This window comes from Strix uralensis, chromosome 5 (genome assembly GCF_047716275.1).
Source record: "Strix uralensis isolate ZFMK-TIS-50842 chromosome 5, bStrUra1, whole genome shotgun sequence".
Lineage (NCBI taxonomy): Eukaryota > Metazoa > Chordata > Aves > Strigiformes > Strigidae > Strix > Strix uralensis.
This window is the reverse complement of record NC_133976.1, coordinates 49,673,443-49,695,706: the sequence shown is the minus strand read 5'-3', so window position 1 is coordinate 49,695,706 and position 22,264 is coordinate 49,673,443. Positions and strand designations below refer to the sequence as shown.

The following is a 22,264-nucleotide window of genomic DNA, read 5'->3' as shown; positions in this document are numbered from 1 at the left end:
ATTGTGACCATGTAAAAGTTTTATTTTGTAAATGTTGTGGATATTGGAAATATAATTAGAGATAATAAAACTTGACTACCTCAGTTTATTTTAATGTAAAAATAAACTAAAATTATCTGAAGGTATAAGAAGTTTTCAAAGAAATCTCAAAAAGTCATTAATAAATCAGATAAAGTTGTTATGAAGGACCTTCTAATGAATTAATGATGATTTAACCTTTTGTGACTCAAAAGTGCCATTAAGAACTTCAAGGCACAAACAAAACCAGGAGTGATTGAGAAGATCATGCTCTCTCACTTACTCTGGAGCAATATTTATACATCAAAGTTATTTCTCTTAACTTTGCATTGTGTGGGTCTTTTCTGTTGTTTCCTCCTCCCATTTTCTAAAGGAATCAGTTTCTCAAAATGTAATGCCACTGAATAAACAACTAAAAACTACTTTTTTTTTTTTTTTTATTCTGAAAGAAGAGGTTAATTTGTACTAAACAAAGGTTTCATGTCTATGAAGTTGGAAGGAACTTTTGTGATCATCTAGCCACATACGGATTTTTCATCGATATGACTGCTGTGAATGAAGTCCTTTGTGAACTAGAGCTATCTTTTTGAAGAAAACTTGAGTCAGCATTAGTATTTATTTGAGCTTTAATTCAAGCTGTAGTAGTACAACGTGTAATTCCTCAATCATATGTACCTGAAACATGTACCTGAAGACTGCTGAGATTTCTCTTATTGCCTCATCCATCACAGCTGAAATTCTCTCTTAGGTCAGAACTAATTGAAGTGTTATGAATTGGACCTGCTACAAGAAGCAAATCTGAAGGCCCTTCTGTGTGTGCATATATGTGTAAATAGATTTTTTTAAAAAAATTAAAAGCCAGACTTTTCTCCCTATCTTCTTGTGTGGTTTCAATTAAATGAGAACAAAGGCAACTGAATCTTCAAATGGTGTTTCTGTATTCAAGGATGATGTCAGCAGTGAAGATCTGCAGTATCCCCCTGCTTCAATCTTGGCAACAAGTTCAAAAAGGAAGTCAGAGAATGAGAGCGAATCAGCTGTGCATAATGTGAACAAGCAAACAGGCATCTCCCCCTCCCTGGGTAATGCTTTGGAGCACATTGTGGAGCAGCTGGATGTTTTAACTCTAGTAAGTATGCAATAACAGATAACACTTGCAATGGAAAATAATAATGCTATCGATGAGCAAAAAAACCCACCAGGAACCATGTTCAGAAATCAGAATATTAAAGTCTATGGAGTTATTTTGAGTACTTGTATAGTCAAGTGACTGTTTTGGTTTTTTCCTTTCAGCAAATATTGATCGCATGTATTGTGTTGGCTACAGTGAAAGCTTCCTGCTACATAATCAAAGATTATTGTTGTATTTTTAACTCTGGAGGAAGAGAGTTACTATTTTTCAGTAGTGAGATCCAGCGTAGATTTGCCAGAAGCTAGTTGTTTAGTAGATATTGTCAGATTCCATCTTGAACAGTCATGCATTAGCAGGGGATGAACAAAGTAAATTGGCAATGTACCAATAAATCCCTTTTCAAATTTAGTGTTTAGGGTGTTGTCTTAGGTAGGAATCTAAACAGTGGAATAATTCCTAGTGTCAGTGAAACTGCACAAATATTGGTTAGTCTCAGTCAGTGACTCCGAGTCACTTCTTTGTAAATGCTCAATACTTCTTTTTGGTAATCCAGATTTAGCCAATCTATGTTTTAAGATGCTAATCTGTAGTCTGTAATATATTAACATTAAATCAAATCAAAAGGGAGTGGCTAAGGTTTTTTTTCTGCATTCTTTCGCAATATGTATGTTACTTCTCAAAACTTATTTCTTGAGTTATCAAGTCAAGTCATCAGTTGAAAATGGTCTGTGTACTAAATTGGATTAAAAAGAAACTGCCAGCCTGTGTCCAGAAACCTACCTTCTCTGATGAAGGTAATCTCTTGAAGAATGCCTTTTAATAGTATATTTTTCTCACTTCCTTTTTTGGGGGATGCCTTAGAAGTTTCTTTTAGGTTTTTGGAAGGCATCATTTGGGTCACCAGTGATGGCTGGTTTTCTATTGAAATACGGATACAACTTTTGCATAGTATTTCAGAGTAATTTATATATGCAGATACAGATTTTTTCTCTCAGCAAAAATATTTTGTGAAAACAATTTTAAATGTTTAAACAGTCTCCATAGATACAAAGCCATTATTTTTAAATACAGTTGTAAATAGTGGAGTAGCTAAGGAAAAGCCATCTTAAGATTTTTTTCCTGTTGGGTTAAAACTATTTTTCTTATATAGCTATGTTGCACACTTTTATAATACTGTGTAAGTAAAATAAAAACAAATTGAAATTACTGTCCTCTTCATTCAGACTATTTCAATCCTGGAACAACGTCTGACTTTGACTGAAGATAAATTGAAAGAATGTTTAGAAAATCAGAAAAAAATGTTACTTCAGGGAAGACAGGAAGAATAAAAGATGAAAAGGAACTGTATTGATGAATATGTTTCATATATTCCCAAGAAAAGAATGTTACTTCACTGGATTTTCCTATAAGCAAAAAAAAAAAAAATCCTCCTTTTCTTACGAGTCAATGTAATAAAAACTGAAGAAAAAAATATACAACACATTTTAAACATTGGTAGCAAGCAGATATTCTGGTTATATATTTAATAAAGTGGAGCCCAGCCAAAACTAATATTTTCTAAAATCATTCCCATTGAACATTACAGGACTCTTATTTCATCCTAATAAGGTCTTTGAATACAACTAAGCAACAAACTAGGTATTTTTAGATGAATAGCAAGTATTATGGAAGTACACTATATAGGTTTTTTTTACTTGGGTAAGGATTGTGAAAATAATGCTCTTTGTGCTATGGCAACAGTACTCAAGCACCTAAATTAAATAAGACCTAATTAGCCCTAACTCCAAAAATGCCAGAGGTTTTCTTTGTCCCTTGCATGCTCTCAAATATTTTACCAAAAAGTGGCAACAGTTACTCTGTATCTTCTAAACATTTTAGTGATGGTTGCAGGAAGATGTAATGTAAAAACTTCTAGTTACAAATATGAATATGAAGTCACTTAAACTTTGAAACTGTAATTACATCTGTGTGAATTCAGCTGCAAGACTGATACAGTTGAGCACTTATGCTTACCTCATCTCCATGGAAATTCATTTTTCATATTTAGAAAAATAAAAATCAGCTTCATACTTCTGAAGAATATATTTGAACCAAACACACAATGATGCAAAATCTATATCATAGATACAAAAGATTCTCATCCTCCAAGGAATTCCACAGGTGCTCAAGCTTTGTATGCTATGAATGTTCCCCATCACTTAATGCATTATGAATGCAGCCATAAATCAGGAAAGACTTTGCAATGTATGATGATTTTGGTTTTATTTTAATAAAAATGCAATTTTTAGAAAGATGATTGTAGGTCTTGTTTTTTAATAGAAAACATCTATGCTTCTTTATGTCTACTTGTTATTTTTTTAAATGGCAATTGGAGCACACCAGTTGTAAATCCACAATCAAAACTAGGTAGTCATCCATTTCTGCAACTTACTTCACATTTTGTATGTTGAAAAATAGGAAACTTGAAATGGGGGGAGCATTTTAATCCAATTCTGCAACTGACTGTATATAGATTAAGCCCATTTCCCAGGCTGAACCTCATTAACATCAATAGAGTTCAGCTTAAGTACAGAAGCTCAGTGTACAAATACTCTTGCGGTTTGACCCAAAGCAATGAACAGTCAATTTTTCTTTTATAACTTTTCATTTTCTCTCATAGTAATCACCTTCAAATAGCCAGACATCACCTCACTTTCTTGGTAAACTCTGAATTTCACCAACAAGTACTACATATTTTCAGCTCAGTCTTAAGTAGTGCTGTTTATAGTGAAGCAGCAGTCTCTTATATAAATTTTAGATACAACTAATTCTATGCAACATCCTAGCCACAGATTTTTTTGTGAAAGGATGGTCTTACATATTCCGGTGTAAACAGCCTGACCTTTGATTATGCAATTGTTTATAATGCTATATAACACATAGTTATGTAAATACTGTCTTTTAGGTCAGAGGTACTTTGCTTTATGCATTTGCAAATACTGTTGTAGTCTTTGCCTTTTCTTGGCTCCATTAGAAGACACAAAACCATGTAGCTATTAAAATCCTTTGCTTGTTTCTTGTTTTCTCTGAGTGGACTACACACACACATATATATACGTTTTAAATCTGTAGGTTTTTTTTTTTTATTAAGCCTTTCAGGATTATTTATCAACAAGATTTGGAAATGTCTTTTACTTCTGTGTTTTTTAATAAAATCTGCTGAAATTTTCCTTTCTGCCTTAGGTCCTATCAACTATTCCTTCTTTATTTTCAGTACCTATTACCTGGAGCATTTACTATTTTATCCAGTTTATTCCTCTGCTGTTCATGAATCTGGTGAACTAACATAACATTTCCAAATTAAGATATGTTCTTGTCATTCTGTCGGGTGGTCTGTTGATATTGAAACTCAACACACTTGGCATGTGTGTATAACTAGAGATGGTTGGTTGAAAACAAGATGGAGATATTTTCCTCAAGCTGTGATAGCTCTTGTAAAACACAACCACACCCAGCTAATGTGATGTTTCTTTTAAAGGAACATTGATGTGGGCTAGTTATCTCATTCCCTTGATCCATATAATTTCAAATAAAGCTATAGAATAGAAGAACTTCCTTTAAAAGCACCTGAAGAGGCCGGTTAAACTCTCAGAAGCATTTACTCTAGGGTTTGTGCTCTGGCAAATAACTGGTGACTTGAGTAATTTGAATTATCTTATAGAGCTAGAGGAAAATGGCTGCTGTTTAGCCTTAGTTGTGCTTCTGCACCATGTGAAAAAATAATTGCACAGGTCTTTAAATGATTATGAAAAGTATATCTGTATTGCAGACTGCAGTGAAGTACTAAAAATCCATACTTGTTCTAAACGAGCTGAACCATGTATCTGATGCAGTTCAGCTTTTCTCAAGCTAAGTTATCCCTCTGATAGTAAATGTAAATAGGCTATCCTGTTGAAGAAAGACTGCTTCCAGCATTCAGGCTAGCTACTGCAAAAATGGCTCAATTACTTATTAAAAAAAATAACACCAATGTCTGAATGACATGCAGTAGATCTCCAAGGTTTGTGGGGGAGATAAAGAAGGTGGCAGCAGGAATAACCTCTCCTGCCAGCGTCGCTGGGAGACGCTCTGGAGGAACCCAACTTCAGATTCCTGAAGTGTCAAAGCATTACGCAGTAGCTCAGCAACTCATCATACGTGCTTCTGCAGACATTTTGAAACAAAAATGCTCTTCCAAATTGAAAGAAATACTGTCAGTTACTACTGTGTCTTAAATTTTATTTGTAATTCCCATCAAAGTTTAGTGAAATTTTAATGGAATTTTTATCCTGGGCATTACATAAAGCATGATGTTGAGGCAATAAAGGGGTTTTTTTTTTCAGTTTTTCATTTGGATGGCAATATTCACTTCCTTTGGGAGCACGTTTAGAGGTTCCTAATTATCACTGTGGGGGCAGACACCAAATGGCTAAATGTTGCAGTGTTGGACCTTAAGGCACTTCACTTTTTCTTTTGATCTGAACACCGAGGTTTTCAAATACCAGTGCAAAATCAGATCGAGACACCAGTTTATGCCAATAATCCATTGTGCTTTATGGCCCAACCTCACAACTCAAACTGTATTCTGGGTTTTCCCTTTTTTATTTTTTGGAGATTGTTTCATTTTTTGGTTTTTGGTTTGTTTGTGGTTTTTTTTAAAACACACCACTCCATTCTCCAAAAATCTTCAGTATTTACATTTTACTACTGCTGACATATTTTTTATAAACTCTCTGTTTTGGAAAATCAGTTCCTGGAGGCAAATGTATCTGAATAACTCCCTCACCTTTGGGGGATTGTTGCTTCTTGCTTTTACACATGTAAGATAATAATTCATTGTTTCATTATCATTATCTTTATGGTTAAACTGTATTTTTAAATTTTGATTAATTTTCTGGCTGGGGAAATTGTGGTAGAATAGGTTCTCAACATTTTAGGATCCCTGTAGCATGAGTGATTTGAGACATACAACTTCCCACCTTTAATTATTTATATTTATTTAAATTATGTATTTATATTTATTTAAATATTAAATAAACAAATATGCTGTACTATTTTTAGGGTAAACAGGGGGGGGTTTCTTCCTAAAATTCTTATTACAGTGTTGCTGAATTATTTTCATTGCTATATCACAGCACAAAACCACTCTTGAGTTTTCTGAGTGACAGTAGCTGGGATGTGAATGTATTTCCAGGGACATAGCTTTATGTAACCTGTTTACCTTGTAAGACTTGTAAAAATCAGAAATTCTGTACTCTTTGCCCCAAACAATTAATGAATATGTATGTTCACAGTGGATCCAGGAACAGCCTGTTTTTGTCAGAGTGCCCCCTCAGGGACTTCTGCACGCTTCAGATGCATAATACAATTGAAGCCGTTTCTTTGTGAGAAAATAGGTTAATGACTTGCCAAAAGGCAGATGTTAATTGGAAAAAGTGCATACAAGTCCTTTTCTTTACAATGTATATGGGTTGCATTTGTTATGACTTGCATCCAAGAACAGGTGCAGTTTCAATTGACTCAGCTAACAGGATGTGCTGAGTACACTCCTCACCAATTTCACCAGAAATTTTAAATCCAGCAGAAGAAAATGAGTTTCTAAACTAGTCAGTGAGCAATAAGCTGCATTTATTACCTGATACAGAACATATTTATAACTTAGTATTGTACTTCCACTTAAACATCTTAATAATATAGAAATAAGGTCTTTGATTATTTATTGGTATTGAAGAATTTTACTGGTGAGCACTGAGGAACTTTACATGAGACAAAATGTGTCATCCCTTCCAAAATACTTCTTTTGTAAGAGTCGGCAGTTCTAGGCACGGTACCACCAGTGTATTTGTAAATGCAACTTAAAGCTTATTTTCACTCACATGTTTCCTGCCACCAAGCAACACAACCAGCTTAAGATCTTCACCTTGTCTCACTTCATTTTCCCTGTCTTGAGAAGCAAAAATTAATAAAACAAGTGGAAAAAAAGCCATCTGTGTGTGTCAGGATCAGAAGAGATGCTCTTTGATAGTTTATGAGGATCTCTGGGAATTTCTAGGCTACTCATATGAGAGTCCAGTGGAGCAGGGACTTTGGTTTGGATCTATGTACCTAACTTAACCTCATCTTTCAAAAGTCACTCTCTCACCTAAGGAGGGCTGGATGTAAATTCGGCTGTCTGGGAAGCAGCGGCAGTCTAGACCAGTGCAGTAACATTTAGTTCAGGAATCCCCCAGGAGCTTTGGCATTAACGGGGCTACTGAGTCTGCTGGCGACTGGGATTGCATGATTTTTGCCATGCCTATAGCAGGGACCTCGGCATTACAGGGCTCAGCACACTTGCGGAGGCAGGAGTGGGCTGAGAAGAAATGCTGAGGGTCTCAATGCCATCTAAATGTAGGATTCTGCAACTCAGAGTAGTACGTAGGTTTGTAAGCCCCTTTATGGTCTGTGCCCTTACAGACCTGGGTAAAACAGAGGGACCCAGCTTCTCTTCAAAGCTGCTAAAGAGGAGGCATTTGCCAGAAGAAAAGACAACCATTAGCTATCTTTTTCATCGGTTTTGTGCTTTGTATTCTAATGAAATAGTACCTCTGTCTCAAGTTTTTTCCTTGTCCTAATTCCCAGAGGAAATCCCTGCTCCTTTTAGAGAGATAAAACCTTAGGACAAAGAGAAAGTAGAAGGAACTCTGTGCTAGAGGGTGTCACTGAAGCCCTTCCTGGCCACAGTGATGGAAGCCAAAGACTTACAGCGCTTATTCCAACACCTGTATCGAATGTCAATTCTCTCATTCGGGAGAAGATTTATAGGATTCATAAGAAGATTTAGAAGAAGATTTATAAGATTCATAAGCAAAGCATGTTTGCAGTAGTCTGCTGTTTATTGGGACTTTATGAACAAGTGTCATAGCGACAGAAGTCTGGAAAGGTCAAAGCAGTAAAATCCTTTCTCTGAGTTCTTCTAAGATTCAGGTGAGCCATGTGCAAAGGGTCCTGCTGCTTCATGCTGCCTTCATCTTGCACATCTCAAGAGGAAACACGTAAGATGCAATTCGCTTGGGTGATGAAGAGGACAGAATGCTCCCAGGAGCAATTCTTCCTCATAAGAGCACTTGTTGAACATTTTTTAATCATTCTTTTTATTAATATTTTCACCCTATGATGCATGCTGGGAGCATAAGACTCAGGATGTTTTCTAGAGCCTAAGAACAACTTGAAAGAGAGACATGAGATGGTTGGTGATGGTTTCTGACTATGTCCAAGTTCTGCACTGATTACTGGGGGTATTCTGTTAAAATTAAGTGATGCTACACCTAAAAATTGATGTTGCAAGCAAAAGCAGGACTTAGTTCTTGATCTGTAAGACTTGAAAATTCTTTTACTTCACAGGACCAGCTTTCACTTCTAAGACAATTTTATAAAGTAATAGGATGCCATTAACTTTTCAGTTAAGCAGTGAGCGTAATCAGGCAAAGCACAGTAGATTATAAAATTTAATTGTATGTAACTGTACCGAGTGGTTTCGATCTGCACTGATGTCTCTCTACAGCTTCATTGCTGAAACACTGTGAGCTTTTGTGCAGCTTCTGCAATCTATTCAGTATAGACCTAGCCTATAAATAGCTGCGTTATTGAAAGACTGTGAGAGGTTCATTAGAGAGGTTGTGACAGCCTCGTTCGAGCTAGGGCTGATATAGTACCACTCCAAATTACCAAAGAGTTTCAGCATGTGGGTAACATTAAGCACGAAGCTGGGCTTTTGGCCATGCAGCAGAGTAGATGCCCCTCCAGTCATCCCCTCAATCACCCCGGCTGCGGACTATCACAAAGTACACTGCACTTCTTGCCGGCTCTGGGCACAGGCATTTCTTTCCAAACGAAAGCACAGCATGTGAGAGCTCGTGGTCATGCCGATCTCGTCCCAGCCCGGAGCCAGGATACAGCTAGGGCGTATGCTGGGGGCCGGGGCTGCAGGACATCCTGCCCAGTGTACCTACCCGCCAGGGCAGACGCAGCCAGGGAGATTAATCATCTTAAAATCACACGCAGACATAAGTACTTTGCTGACTCAATAGGAAGTCGCTGGCTGAAATCAGTGAGACTTCTCACATGATTGAAGTTACATGCTGAAAATGTCTTAATCTTGTGCACTGTATTCACATAACTGGGGGGCAAAGAAAGAAAATTTGAATAGCAGCTGATGGCTGTTTTCTTTCAAAGCTATGTGGAAAACAAATATAGCCATTATAACTTGATCTCCTAGTTAGTTTAAATACATACTTTTCTATTTCACAGGTATCTGAATTAGAGCCTCCCACTTCTGGCTCTGGCGCTCAGGTAAATGAAGAGTATGCAGGACTAGGTCCTCAATTTGTGTGCAGAACTTCTCCTGCAGCCTTTTAGGTACTCCTTTGGAAGAGATGCTAGAATAAGAGACGTTTCCAGTGTCATTCAAAACTATGAAAGAGGAAATATCCCTCGTTTTGTCTTTTTTTCTTTTATAAAGAAAAATGCTCTCAGCTATTCAGCTATTCCAAGTTGTGTATGTGTTTTCCACATTTCTGTCTTTTATCTAAATGTTCAAGTTAGTAATTTCAAAGTGGGAGAGTTATGCCCTTGTTACATAATCTGAGTATTGGGAAGAAATTATCCATATTTTTCTGTCTAATGGATTTGGGACGAACAGGGAAGAATGCAAAACTAACGATCTGTAATATCTGAAAAATGCAATTCAGAATGAAAAAATGATGGATACAATAAGCACTCTATCCTCACCCAGCATCTTACCATTGCTTTTACATTTGTGTACATTGTAAAGTAACAAAGCTGAGCCTTCAGCACTCATTGTGAAAAACCAGACTGAAATGCCCAAGGTCTCATTTTTAAGATTTTCCCAATATAAGGAATCACTTACAAAACTATATATAATGTAGCCCATTAATTTTAGCTGTGACACACACAGTTTCTTTCTTCTTTTTTCTATTATTATTTAAGGAATGATTATGCCATAAGAAACACTGGCTGGGAGGTTTCCAACAGCACAGGTTTTTGTCAGAGAATGCCGATTTGTCGTAAGCAAAATGTTTTGCAGAAGCATCTCTGTTTGGATGAACTTCCGATGAAACACAGGCAGGTTTCCATCACAAGCCTTCCTGATTTCCTGCCAGCTTGCCTGGCAGCTCTCCAGGCTCCGCAGCTCCAGGACGGCTCTGGACTGAACCTGTAATTCTTCCTGACTTTTTTTTTTTTTTTTTTTTTTTTTAAATTAGAGGGAAAAAGCCCTGGGAGAAATACACATTGGCTCTGCCTGGCTTTTTCTGATTGTTCAGAATTTTGATAATAAGGACCTTGTACAGCCCAGTCCCTTGGTTTGTTATGTGGGAGACCCAGAGCAGCTTTCCTCGCTTCCAGAGAAGCTGCTCAGGTTAAACTGTCCTGGAAGTGAAATATTTTTTGTACCACATGGAGCTTAATTTCTAAACATTTTCAGGAGACCTCCCGATGCCAATATTCTCTCCTTCTCTGTATTTTCTAAAATGCCTAATTGCACTGTGGTTCTCCTGTACTAACTGTGCTCGTCAGCGCTGTCTCCTCCACTCACTTCTCCCAGGCCAGTCTCTGGTACAGAGGCTACATCAACCTTTCTAGTGTCTTCTGAGCACTCGTGGCTGCTAGAATTGTGGTTATGAGGTAGTTTCTTGGGACCTTAGGCACAGATATACTCTAGAACACCACCTCAGTGCCTGGCTGTTTGTGCTTCGGCTGCTGCTCCCTGGTTTTTCTGCTCCATTTTCCTTGGAGCCAGAGATATTTCTCTGCACTTCAGTCTGAATCACCTCGGGGGTGCCAGTTGTTTCATTTTTTTCTCTTTAATGTGGGGTTATCTGAAGGCAGGACCATGCACAGGCATGTGCCCAGGATCCTGGGGTCTCAATAGGTGAAGCAAGCTGGGAAAGGCACATAACTTCTCTTTCACCTCAGGGCTCATGCTGTAAGAAGTCAACTTTATTTGCCTTTGTACTCTACACTCTCAACCTCTAACAGTCTCCTATATGTTTTTTTTTCCTTCAGCCCATGAGTTTCATGAGGATGTTAATTGTGTCTGTGTACTTGGGTTAGCTTGGCTTTGAAAAGCATCTGACTGAGAAGAAGCATTTGGCCAACACTGAGAAGATCTGGTGATTTAAACTCTGGGTTGATTTGGTCTTGGTGTTACCAAACAACAGAATCCAGCTGTAAGCATCATTTTAATATTCTCTTGTATAGAGTATCTCATGTTTTCCAGACCTCCCAGTTTTAATGATATTTTCTCTATCAGGAAACCCATTACATCCAAAAGTGGATTGTTCAAGAGGCTAGCACAGCCAACAGAATCAGACTGTACTGCTGTCACAGCGTGGTCAAGAGCTACAGAAAGAATGGGAAAAGAAAGGGATGTGCCCGAGTGTCATTTTCTAGGCGATGCTGTAAGCCCTGCCAGACCCCAAAACCTCCAAGGAGAAGAGGCTTTAAGTTTTAGGGGTGTGAGTGGAAGAGGCAATACCAGCAGAAGCTGAATGGAGGCAGAGAGAGAGACAGGGAGAAGGCAAACATGAACCCCATTCTGCCTAAGTACAGCCTCTGATAATTAGGTTGAACAGTCTCCCCAAACATACCCACAGTCTCTGCCTCCTTCTGCACTAATACTTTGTCCTGCTTATATTGTCCACCCTACTGCAGCCCATCAGTTCTTGGCTTATCACTTCCTCTCTGTGTTTTCACCCTCTCTTCTCTCCAATCCTTTTCCTCTGAACAAGTATTTTGCAGCCTACAATTAGTGCACTTGGCTGAAGTCTTGTTGGGCATATCAGGAAGTTTTCTGGATCACTCATGGGTGGAGTTTCCCAAAAGCATCTATTTGGTATTAATGGTGTATAAACAATGGGTCTGCCAAACCCTGAATAGTGTGAAGCAACCTCAAAATGTTGTGCCTCCTTGCAGATTTCTCTGGTGGATTACCTCACACTGCAGAAACACCGTGGCCTCCACTGGCACACAGCAAAAAATGACCATGGGCATAACCTCAGCATATGCTGGAGGAATCTGCCTCATTTTCACTTGTTTCTTTTGATCAGCCTGATACTGTTCGGTAGATGCCTGTCCAAGTGGCCGTTAAGAAGTCATGATGGGTAACACAGTTAGAAGTGCAGGCACATTTTCAAAGTTGTGTGTGAATTACCAAGCTCATTTCTGCCAGCTGTCGTGGGATAACAAGCTGTATAATAATGACATTGCAGCAGCTATGGGATCGAGTTTGAATCAGTACATTGTCTACAAGAAGATTTTAAGTAAATATTACAGTTCATACAGCACTAGTATGGCTTGACATACAGAATCACTTAGCTCATTTGGGAGCCCTTACTCCCAGTTAGGAAAGCAGTGGGTAAAGGCTCCTATAATTATTTCAACCACAGACTAGGAGTGCCACAAATAGCCCTCATTTACTGCATTTCTTTTTGTAAGAGGCTGTTCCCACAAATTTCCCAACATTTGAATGAAATTTTCCATGCTAGGTATCCTTTTCAGGATGAAATTTCTAGAAATTTTCAGCCTTTTTGAAGAACAATATATGTGACCGCACCTTTGGACCTTTCCTGGAGACCTTCTGACATCAGAAAGCATACAGACAGCTGATGGGAGCGAACTGGTGTAAGAGACATTTCTTCTGAGGACACCGTCAGGCAGCTCACTGAGAGCTATCACAGAGAATGACCCAGGCCAGATGAAATGCTGATACAGTGGGATCACTGAGAACCTCAGAGTGGATGGAGACAGTGTGAGATGTCGAGGAGTTTGAAGCAGGACCGAGGAGATTTGTAGTGTTGGGAAAAGTCAGGCTTGGTGCAACAGGAAGAAATTACCCTGGTCCATTAGACCCTGTTTCCTAGCAGTTTGTAGAGCAGCCTCTTGCTCGACTAAACATCTTTTGAGCCACTTGCTTGGTATCTTCCTCAACTGTGCCCCTTCCCTGTGGCGTGAGTGAGCACAGAGGATAACAGCCTGCTACTGCTGTTGGTATCGCTCCACCTGCTGAAGGGGCAAAGGTCGATGTGGTGAACCTGAAGGCATAAAGAAAATGCATACAGAGAAAGCTATCTGGAACTGTATGTTAAAAACATTTTACAAAGGTAGCTCTTGAGAATTGAATTTTATCTCTGCATCTGTATCATGAACCTGGCAGCTGTACTCTGTGTAGGAAGCAGTGGGATGGAGATGTGAAAAGGCTGGCAAGGAGGGGGATGTAAAACCCAAAACCTGCAGACTGCAAAGTTATAAGCAAGTGTTTTGAATTCTTGGTTGAAGTCTGAGAGATGCTACAAGGGAGAAAGCAACAGAGTTTGAAGCAAGAGACTAAAAAGCAATGCTGTGATTATAGGTCCAGTTAATAGCTTTTATGTCAGTAGGAAGATGAAGAGAAGAGGGAAGGGCCTTTAGAGGGAAGTAATTAGTTTTGCATTAGAACTCTGAAAAGTAGAAATATGAAAAGCTGCAGATGAGGTTGCCTTCTATGCTGCCTGAGAAAAGGGTTCTGCTATCTATCTAACCGTGGTTTTATGAACCATAGACCATGTTTATTTGTTGCTCTTCCTATTCGATTTTATAATGGTGAGTGCATCCTTTTGCATTTTTGAAAATCAATTTGATGCTTGCAGATTGATTTGCCACACTAACATCCTTTCCCTCTCTCGATCCATTCAGCCTCTAATGAACATGCCTTCCTCTCAAGTGTTCATGACCCCGCTGACTCCAAGGCATTTTCCAGCCTCCTACATTCCTACATTTTCCTGCCACATTCTTCTCCTGCTCCCTTGCCAGTGGCACTGAGTAGGTATCCTCTTGGCTGCCATGCCTGCTGCTGCATGCCTGTTGAAGGCAGGAGGTCCCACTCGCCTGCTAGATGTGTATTCCTCGAGCACAGGAAGCTCCGTGCCTGGGAAAGGTGGCGAGCTAAGCACAGCATCATCAGGGAGCCTAAAAGCTTTGATTTCCTACAAAGCCCAGCACTGCCACTGAGAACGCTTTGCCTCAAGCTGCGTCTGCTGCTTCCCAGTTTGCTTTCTCCTGGAGTCCGTGGCATGGTGCACAACACCTGGCTGCATGGTGAGGGGAGACAGGGCTTGCTTTGGAGTGTACAGTGAGGGTTTGGAGCAGCAGCCTCAGGTAGATGCAGGGGCAAAAAGAAAAGAAACCAGCTCAGTGAACTAGAAATTCCCACACTCTGTTGTCAAACATACTTGTTCACTGGTGTGGAAAAGGGAAGCTGAGGAGAAGAGAAATGAATTTGAATGCATTTTAATTGGGATTACGGGCATATGGTGTGGTGCCATTTGTTTTCCTCTTCCTGCTCTGCAGTGGGGCTCTAATACCTTCACACATTTGCCTTTATTTGTTATGTCAAAAGGGGAGACAGCAAGCGGCTTTTTTCTCCCCCCTCTTTGGGGCCAGGCTAACAGCTCTCACTTTGCCCTGAACTTTGCCAAAGGAACAATCACGATTTTCAGAAAAAGTGCAGCCAGATTGCAAAAGCAGATTAAGCAGCTCCGACTTATTTTTATTAAATTTTTCAGCTGCTCCTTGGAGGACCTTTGCTATTTTCCAGCAGCTGAAAGGGATAGATTCAAGGGGAGAGAGGGGACGTGATGTCCACAGTACCACATGCACATAATTCACCAGCAGCTGGATAGTTAGGTTTTATTGTTATGATAGTATATTTAGTGTTTTGTAAAAAGCTACTTAGGGAGCTGTTTCCCTTGTTGTACAGCAGTTTGTTAGCTGTAAGATTCAGACATAAGCCTTTAATTATGCCTAGCATCTCCGCAAAAGCAATTTCAGTTCTCTCCCCTGCCTCATGTAGCATCTTAAGATATTCTGCATTTGAATGTGAACAAGCTATTGTTTAACATGGCTTTAAATCATTACAGAAATGTTGTGTAGCATCCACTGGGAAAGCCTGCTCCCATCTGCCCTGCTCATTTCTCACAGTCACTTTGGGAACCAGGGCCAGTAATCACAGAAATTTTGTTTAAAGGTTAAGCACAGAGTAGTGTTATCTTCATACACTGTACAAGCTAATAACAGGTGAAGGTGTCACTCAGAAACATTTGAAGAGGAATGTAAAGCTTAAGATTAAGCATCTTTCCCAGCCTTCACATAAGCGTCCTTCCATTCATTTTCCAAAACTGTATAGGACTTGCAGGGGACTTACTTAGGAGCTAATACCACTTGAAATTAAATGTCTCTAGCAGAGTTGAAGCCAGTCTGAATCTGCTTCTGCTTCCTGTGACACAAACCCTCTGCAGTAGACTTTGGACAGCTTGGTGCCATGACATCCCAGCCTGACCCTAACTCTAAGTCTGTAGCTGCTGAATAAAAGTTGAGACTTTTATTTTCCTTTTGAGAAATAAGTATTTTTTATTATGGCTTAGGCTTGCAGAAAAAAGTATAAAACATTGACTAATGTTATTCAGTATATCCTATATTTGATGCTCCTTTTGTCCCAGAGTTTCTGTTTCAAATAATGATGAAAAAAGTTGTATTAAATTTACATCAAAGGAAAGTTGGGGAAGCAGAAACACGAATAACAAACACATGCATAATGTGATTCTGAACAAAGAAACCTGGGCCGTCAGTGTGGGGATAGGCCACGTGGGAACACATATATGTCATTGCAGCATATTGCTAACACATGTGGGGGTCATCCAGATACATTCAGGGGCAGCTGAGATCCCTGTTTGAAGGTAAATTTGATAGAATCTGGTTTGTAGGTACTGTGGCAAGGACTGCACTTTACATCTTTATAGAGTGGTTACCACAATCCTTTATGTGTTATCCAGTACAGGCTTCCATATACAGCATGTGCCAAAGGGAGAGTGTAAAGAATATGTAAATAGTCAGTGTAAAGATTCACTGAAAAAAAGAATTACAGATGATAATGATATTCTGAAAGTAGTTCATACACATATTTGAAATGAATGAAAAATAAAAATACATTAGATTGACATGAATTTCACCCACCCAGACCTCAGAGCGCCATAACAGTTCAGCAGTTTTTCTTCTTCAGCAGTTTGCATTATTACCAGCTTTTCCAGTGAAACACAGAGCATGACCAGTGGGCCACAGCTCTGCATGGAAGTGAGGACGCATTTGCCCAGAGCAACTGTAAGGCTCTGGATTCAGGATCTTAGTTCAGAGCTCTTCCACAGGAGCTGAGGACATGCTAGCCTTTTGCAAAGGTAATTCAGACTGTTTGCTCTGGAAGTGATTTAGCATTTTATACTTGTTAGGCAGAAATAGGTATGCTTGACTTTTGTTAGTAATCCTCCTGGTTTAGTTTGGTTTCACCAGGTATTTGGAATCTTGAACAGACACTGTGTAATACTCTGAACGCATTTCTGCTTTCTGTTACTATCAGCTCTGGACCCTGTTCTGCTGTCCTTCACATGAACCTCAAACTGAGGCAGCACTCCACTGACTGGTGGTCTTTATCACCAGATTTTCTGAATGTTCAGCACCCATAACATTGCAGCAGATTTTCAGATTTCAGAAGCAGGCAGCCATCAGCTATGGTAATTACAGTTAGGGCCAAATTCTCAAAAGAACTTGGCATACTGCCTCAAATCTGGTCCCAGGCATGGATACATAGTGTTTTCCTGCAGGAATCACAGCTCCAATTTTGGGAGTCACCTAATTCTGTGCCCCACAGAGGAGTCCTGCCTGGCAGGTGTGACGTCAGCATGAAGGTAGCAGGTCTGTCACATGTGGTGATGCAGGTTTGTGATGCTTGTAGCACCAGAGGAGGACAGAAAAAAATGAGAATCCAGCTATTACAAAATTATAGTTATGAACAGGAGGAATCCATAAATACAATACATATTTTATGTTAATAAGATCAGGTGGCTGGCCCACTGCATGCAGGGAATGATGTGAAAGTAACCACTTAATTTTTGGCACATTATAGCTAAACGTACTAGAGCAGGTCTTTAAACCTTGGGCCCCTAAATTACTTTAAATTGATCTCAAAAAGGTACCTAAGGAAACTAAGATTTATATTCATTACCCTAGGATCTTAAACTTCCATCTATATTATCACTGAAAGATGCTTAGAGCTGAACAAATCCAAAACAGTTGAAAAAAAATCACTGGAATACAATTATAATCAACCTTAAAATAGTTTTCAGGACAGTAACCACTAAAGTCAGTTGTAGAGGTAGGTTTCTTGAACTTCTGCCTCACCAAAGGCAGAGCCAAGAATAAAATAAACTGGATGAAATCACTGAATGTAGGATTAGGGTTATCCAAGGGCCTGTTGGCCCTTCTAACTGACCCTTGAAAACTATGCTACCTATTTTGGGAGCAGAGTAAATGAAGGCAGTTCACCAATTTTTAGACTAATCCAAAAAATTTTAAAAAGACAAACAAACAAGGGAGCAAACAAAGAAAAAGTCCCCAAGCCAAAACCAAATAAGCAATCAAAGACCCCTGCCAGTCCCTTGAGGTAGGCAAGGTCACTGCCTGGGAACGCTCTCATGAGTCACAGGCAAAGCTGCTCCAGCTCTGATGTGACGCAGAAAGCCATGACAACATGGCAACGTACTGCTGCTGGCACATGGGGCTTGGCTGGAGGATGAGCCCTCACTCCCTAGCTGTATTTCAGTGCCTTGCTAGCACTGCTTGGGCTGCCATCCCCCAGCCCTACAGTGAATAAATGTGCTTGCGGAGTGTCTGAACGCTTGCACAACATCCCACCACATGCACAGGCAGTTGCTGAAGCCCTGCCCTGCCAAGGTCAGTGGGAATTTTTGTCATTGACTTTGGTGCAGGCAGGATTTCCCCCCATGGACACACACCTCCTCCCGGATGCATGTGCATGTGGGTGTTTGTGTATATCCATATGCTTTACAGTACAAAGTACTTACAGGAAGGCATCTTCTCTCTTTAAATGTTTTTCTTCATATTACATGAAGTCAGACCCTCACTGTCACAGACAGTTTCTCACAGCTTAATGGTGTTAAAGAGCCCTTCTTGCTCCCAACTGCTGCAATAACAATCAGGCTGGGAGGAAGGGGAAATGAGCAGTGTAGCACACACTGTACCTTCCAGCCACCAGCTATTGTTAAGAGCACGTTGCTCCAGACAGAGTGGCAGCAAGGCACAGGGTGGGAAGCAGGTGTAACCTGCCAGGAACACCAGTCTAGCAAAAGTCAATTTTTAATTCAGACAAGTACCTCTCTTGCCTCAGCTGCCTCTTGCCACCAAACTGAAAGTGGTTTTACATTCCTGTTGCTCAACACTTGAAAGCTTAACAAATGCCTTTATGGCAAACCAAGAGCTCATTTTCTCATGTCAGCACTTTGGTCATTCAGCTGCAAAGTCACCAATCTTTTTTGATTCAACTCCCTATCATAGCATAGCATTTCACATGCACGTCTGCTCTCAGAAGGCACGTTTCCAGACGCTTTGCTATAGTTTGGGTTCTTTACAGAAGAGTCTGAAATATTTCCTCCTTGCTTACCCTGCTCATCTAGCTTGTTTTTCTTCTACTCTCTTCAGAAAATCCCACCAGTAAAGGCTGCCCAGGCTGTGGTAGCCCCAGTGGAGTACTTTGCTCAAGCTAGATCTACACAGGTGTATAGCCTGGCACGACTGTCCAGGTTTGGACTTCTGCTGGGTCGCCCAAGCCCAATTCAGTTACCTCATCCCCTAAATTCAGCTGCAGTGTAGTGTTGCAGAACTACTCTGTCCTTGCTGAGCCCCTGTGCTGTTCTCAAGACACCCTCTAGGATGGTTTATAAACATGAAGCCAGCAGCCCACACGTTCAAACCCCTTCTTTAGTGCGGGAGTTACTGTCCTGCAGTGCAATATTAAAGTCTATTTGTGATCAGGTTTAGTTCACTGTGCTCTTGATCCGCAGCCTTTATTATTACCTTGTTTTCGGATATCTGCCTGTTTGCTGAGCACTCACACACCGTGCAGTGCAATATAAATGAGCGTATTCAGCCCAGCTGCCACACAATAAACAAGCATGATGAAAGAACATCACACCTATGCCTGCTACTACCCATCAGGACATTGTCTCTGCTCCCTTTCCTCCACCAAGGCCTGGGGATGAAGTATTGCCTTGTATACAGCTCACTCATGAAGTGCATTCCCTGGCTGGCTGTTCACTGTCCAGGATTATCCATCAGCTGCAGGACACAGCTGCTTGGCAAGGGAGTCAGTGGACCATGAGAAGGCCTGGCATTTTCTGTCCCTTACTAAGCATTTTCTCCACTTGTCCCTTATATTTCTTTTCTCCTTATAGTTATTGGTCCTCTTTTACCACAGGATCATTTTTGGGAAAAAGAATTCACCCATTTCCTCCTCATCCTCATGCAGCAGCTTTCAACTCCAGTTGGACTCTGCTTGGTTTTCTTCAGGAGGTAGCTCAACACCCTGCCAAAGCCTCAGGTATTTCCCCCAGCAACTCATCCCTGACCATCTTCCCCCCTTCCCCAGCAGCTCTTGCATCACTTACGGGTGATACTGCCCTGTTCCTGCTAGCTTGACTTATTTGGCTGGGCTGGAATGATGCTGAAAAACCGTGGAAAAAAACCCTCAGAAATGGTCTTTCCCCCAAGGAAAATTCTCCTCTTTAAATAGTCCCTTTGCATTTGGGAGGAAAAATACAATTTTTGTCTCATTAACATGATTCCCCAATCATCTGCACTTCTGATCTCTGTAGCTATTTTATGTTCGTTCCCAATACATATGATTTAACCTGGAGCTATGATGCATAGATTCAGGCTACAGGAAAAGGACTGGAGACTTTGTATTAGTAATCAGTTTGGCTTTATTTCACTCAGCAGTGACGCTGGACAGTAACAACTTACAAGCAATTTTGGACCGAACAAGATACATCTGTCCCTGCGCTGCAACGGAGATGCATCTGTCTCTGCCCCGAGAGCTGTCATTGTCTCCTCATCTATCACTTCCCACTTGTGGCATCACTTCATCTAGTCAACAGTAACTTGCCGTCTGCACTGCCAAGAAACTTTGAAAATGTTCTGAATTTCATACCAGGAAAGGCCATAAGGTGCACTTCGTACATCAAATGCCTCAGAAACTGGTTCTGTGCTACTGCAAACTCTTTTCCAAAATACATGTGGATACAGTTCCATGTTGTTTGTTTTTCTTTTTGCTGTGTTGTTTTTGAGCACTGGGACCCTAATAAATCATTTCACATTTTGCTTTGCACCTTTCAGCTTTGCAGGATAAGAAGCCATCCCCATGTAGGACTGGACTGGCACAGTCCAGGCCACAGCATGTAAACTCAGTGATGCGAAGTCCAATCTCCCCTGTACTTTAAGTGCCCTTGTAAGAGTAATGAACTTGTCTAATTCTTACAGAGGTATAATGATGCCAGCTGGTCTCCCTGAGTCTGCTTCTATCCCAGTGTCTGGGCTGCTGATCTATTTGGGGGACAAACAGTGCTATCAGGATGATGGCTCAAACTAGCCAGGATTCCTGGCTCAGGGGAAGCACCACGCAGACATGCCTGTACTGCTTCCAGGGCTGGATGAGACAAGAAGTAGGATGGCTGTGTCCCTGCAGGCCTAAGCCCAAACCCGTCAGCTCTACGCAGAGCTGGCTGGGACATGAGTGCACCACCTCCTGACACAAAAAAGTGGCTGGGGCATGCAGCAGAGAGATCCAGGCTGTCTCCAGGATGGCTTTGTTGGAGCATGAACCCTACACCCAGGCCAGCTCTTCTTCAAGCCACTGAAGTGCCAGTGCATGGCACTGCGCTCCCAGCCCTGCTCCCAGAGGATTTATTAGCTGGAACGAAGAACCTGCCTGGGGAGCACTAGCTCACTGCCACCACGGCCAACACGTCTCTTCAGAAACCAGAGTGCTGGGAAGGTAACGTGGTGATACCTAAACCCTCTGTGAGAATTAGGAGCAGTTTTACTTGTGTTGTCTGTATTATTTCCATTACCAGGAGTAGCCAACTCATGTAAAGGAAATCCATTTATCATTTTATAATGTAGGAAAACAGGCACTTACCATAGTAACCCCTGCACTGGCTGCTCCATCATCATGCCTCACAACTAAGGTATAACTGATCATAGATGACAGATATCACTGGAGAGATGCCTACCCACAGCTCCCACCTTCACCGTATTTCATTTTTAACTCCTTGTGCTAAATGGCATGGTTCAACACTGGGCTTGCTAAAAGCACTCATGTTTTTGTCATGTTCTGTTCCCAGAAGTCATCGATGACTTCAGAGGGAGCAGTGATGCTGGTGCTGACTGTCCCTGAGAGTCCTTTCTCAAAGAATATTGGCCAAAAAAATGAAATTTGACTTTTAGAAATCAAGTTACATAAAATAGTAAAAGGAAGTTATCAGTGAACATCTTGCTTTGAAGCACTGTTTATAAAGATTAATAAAATGTTTACATATTTTACAAATCCATTTTTGACAAGATTTCTAATTTGTAGGAAAACTTGACGCTACTGTAGCTTGTCTAGATTGAAAGGAAAACGAATTTCAACCTGTCAAAAATCCCCCCAAAGTGGAAATTCCTAGTTCTAATCTACTCTGAAGATCACACAAACAACATTTAATATTTTTATGGCAGCAGATCAGAACAGCATCATTCCTTTCTTCCATATGGCAAGGATGATGCAAAATAACATCTGGAGAAGAAAAAATAATCTGTGACTAGTTGGAATACAAAGGAAAAGAGCTTTGTTGAAATTATCTTTGCAGAGCATCATCCCTCGTAGCTCAGAATCTCTCAGCATGAGTTTGGCGTAAACTGTGCTATGCCAAACCTTGGGGTTCAAGGCTTCAAACTTCAGGCTTGCTTCTGCACCGCTGACAGCTAGAGGTGCAGAATCTGGTCCTGGGCAATCTGCTCCTGCTGACCCTGCTCTGAGAAGGGGGCTTGGACTGGATGGTCTCCAGAGGTCCCTGCCAGCCTTGGCCTGTTGCTTAAATAGTCCCTTTTCTCCAAACATTAATCACAATCTGTCTCTTCTTTGCTCTCTTCCCTGCTGTCTTCTCTCCAGGAGCCACC

General features: G+C 40.6%; 1 protein-coding gene across 5 annotated transcripts in view; it reads left to right on the top strand.

Moving 5' to 3' along the window:
• POC1B (POC1 centriolar protein B) overlaps nucleotides 1-20,435 on the top strand; it is a 72,359-nt gene extending 51,924 nt beyond the window's left edge. For 3 of the 5 annotated variants that reach the window (XM_074870718.1, XM_074870717.1, XM_074870714.1), the window contains 2 exons: nucleotides 965-1,147; nucleotides 1,312-2,356. In XM_074870718.1, coding sequence (XP_074726819.1) covers nucleotides 965-1,147; nucleotides 1,312-1,455 — 327 coding nt within the window. In that variant the 3' untranslated portion in view covers nucleotides 1,456-2,356. The other 2 variants (XM_074870716.1, XM_074870715.1) reach the window with 2 other exon arrangements.
• The last annotated feature ends 1,829 nt before the right edge of the window (nucleotides 20,436-22,264 follow it).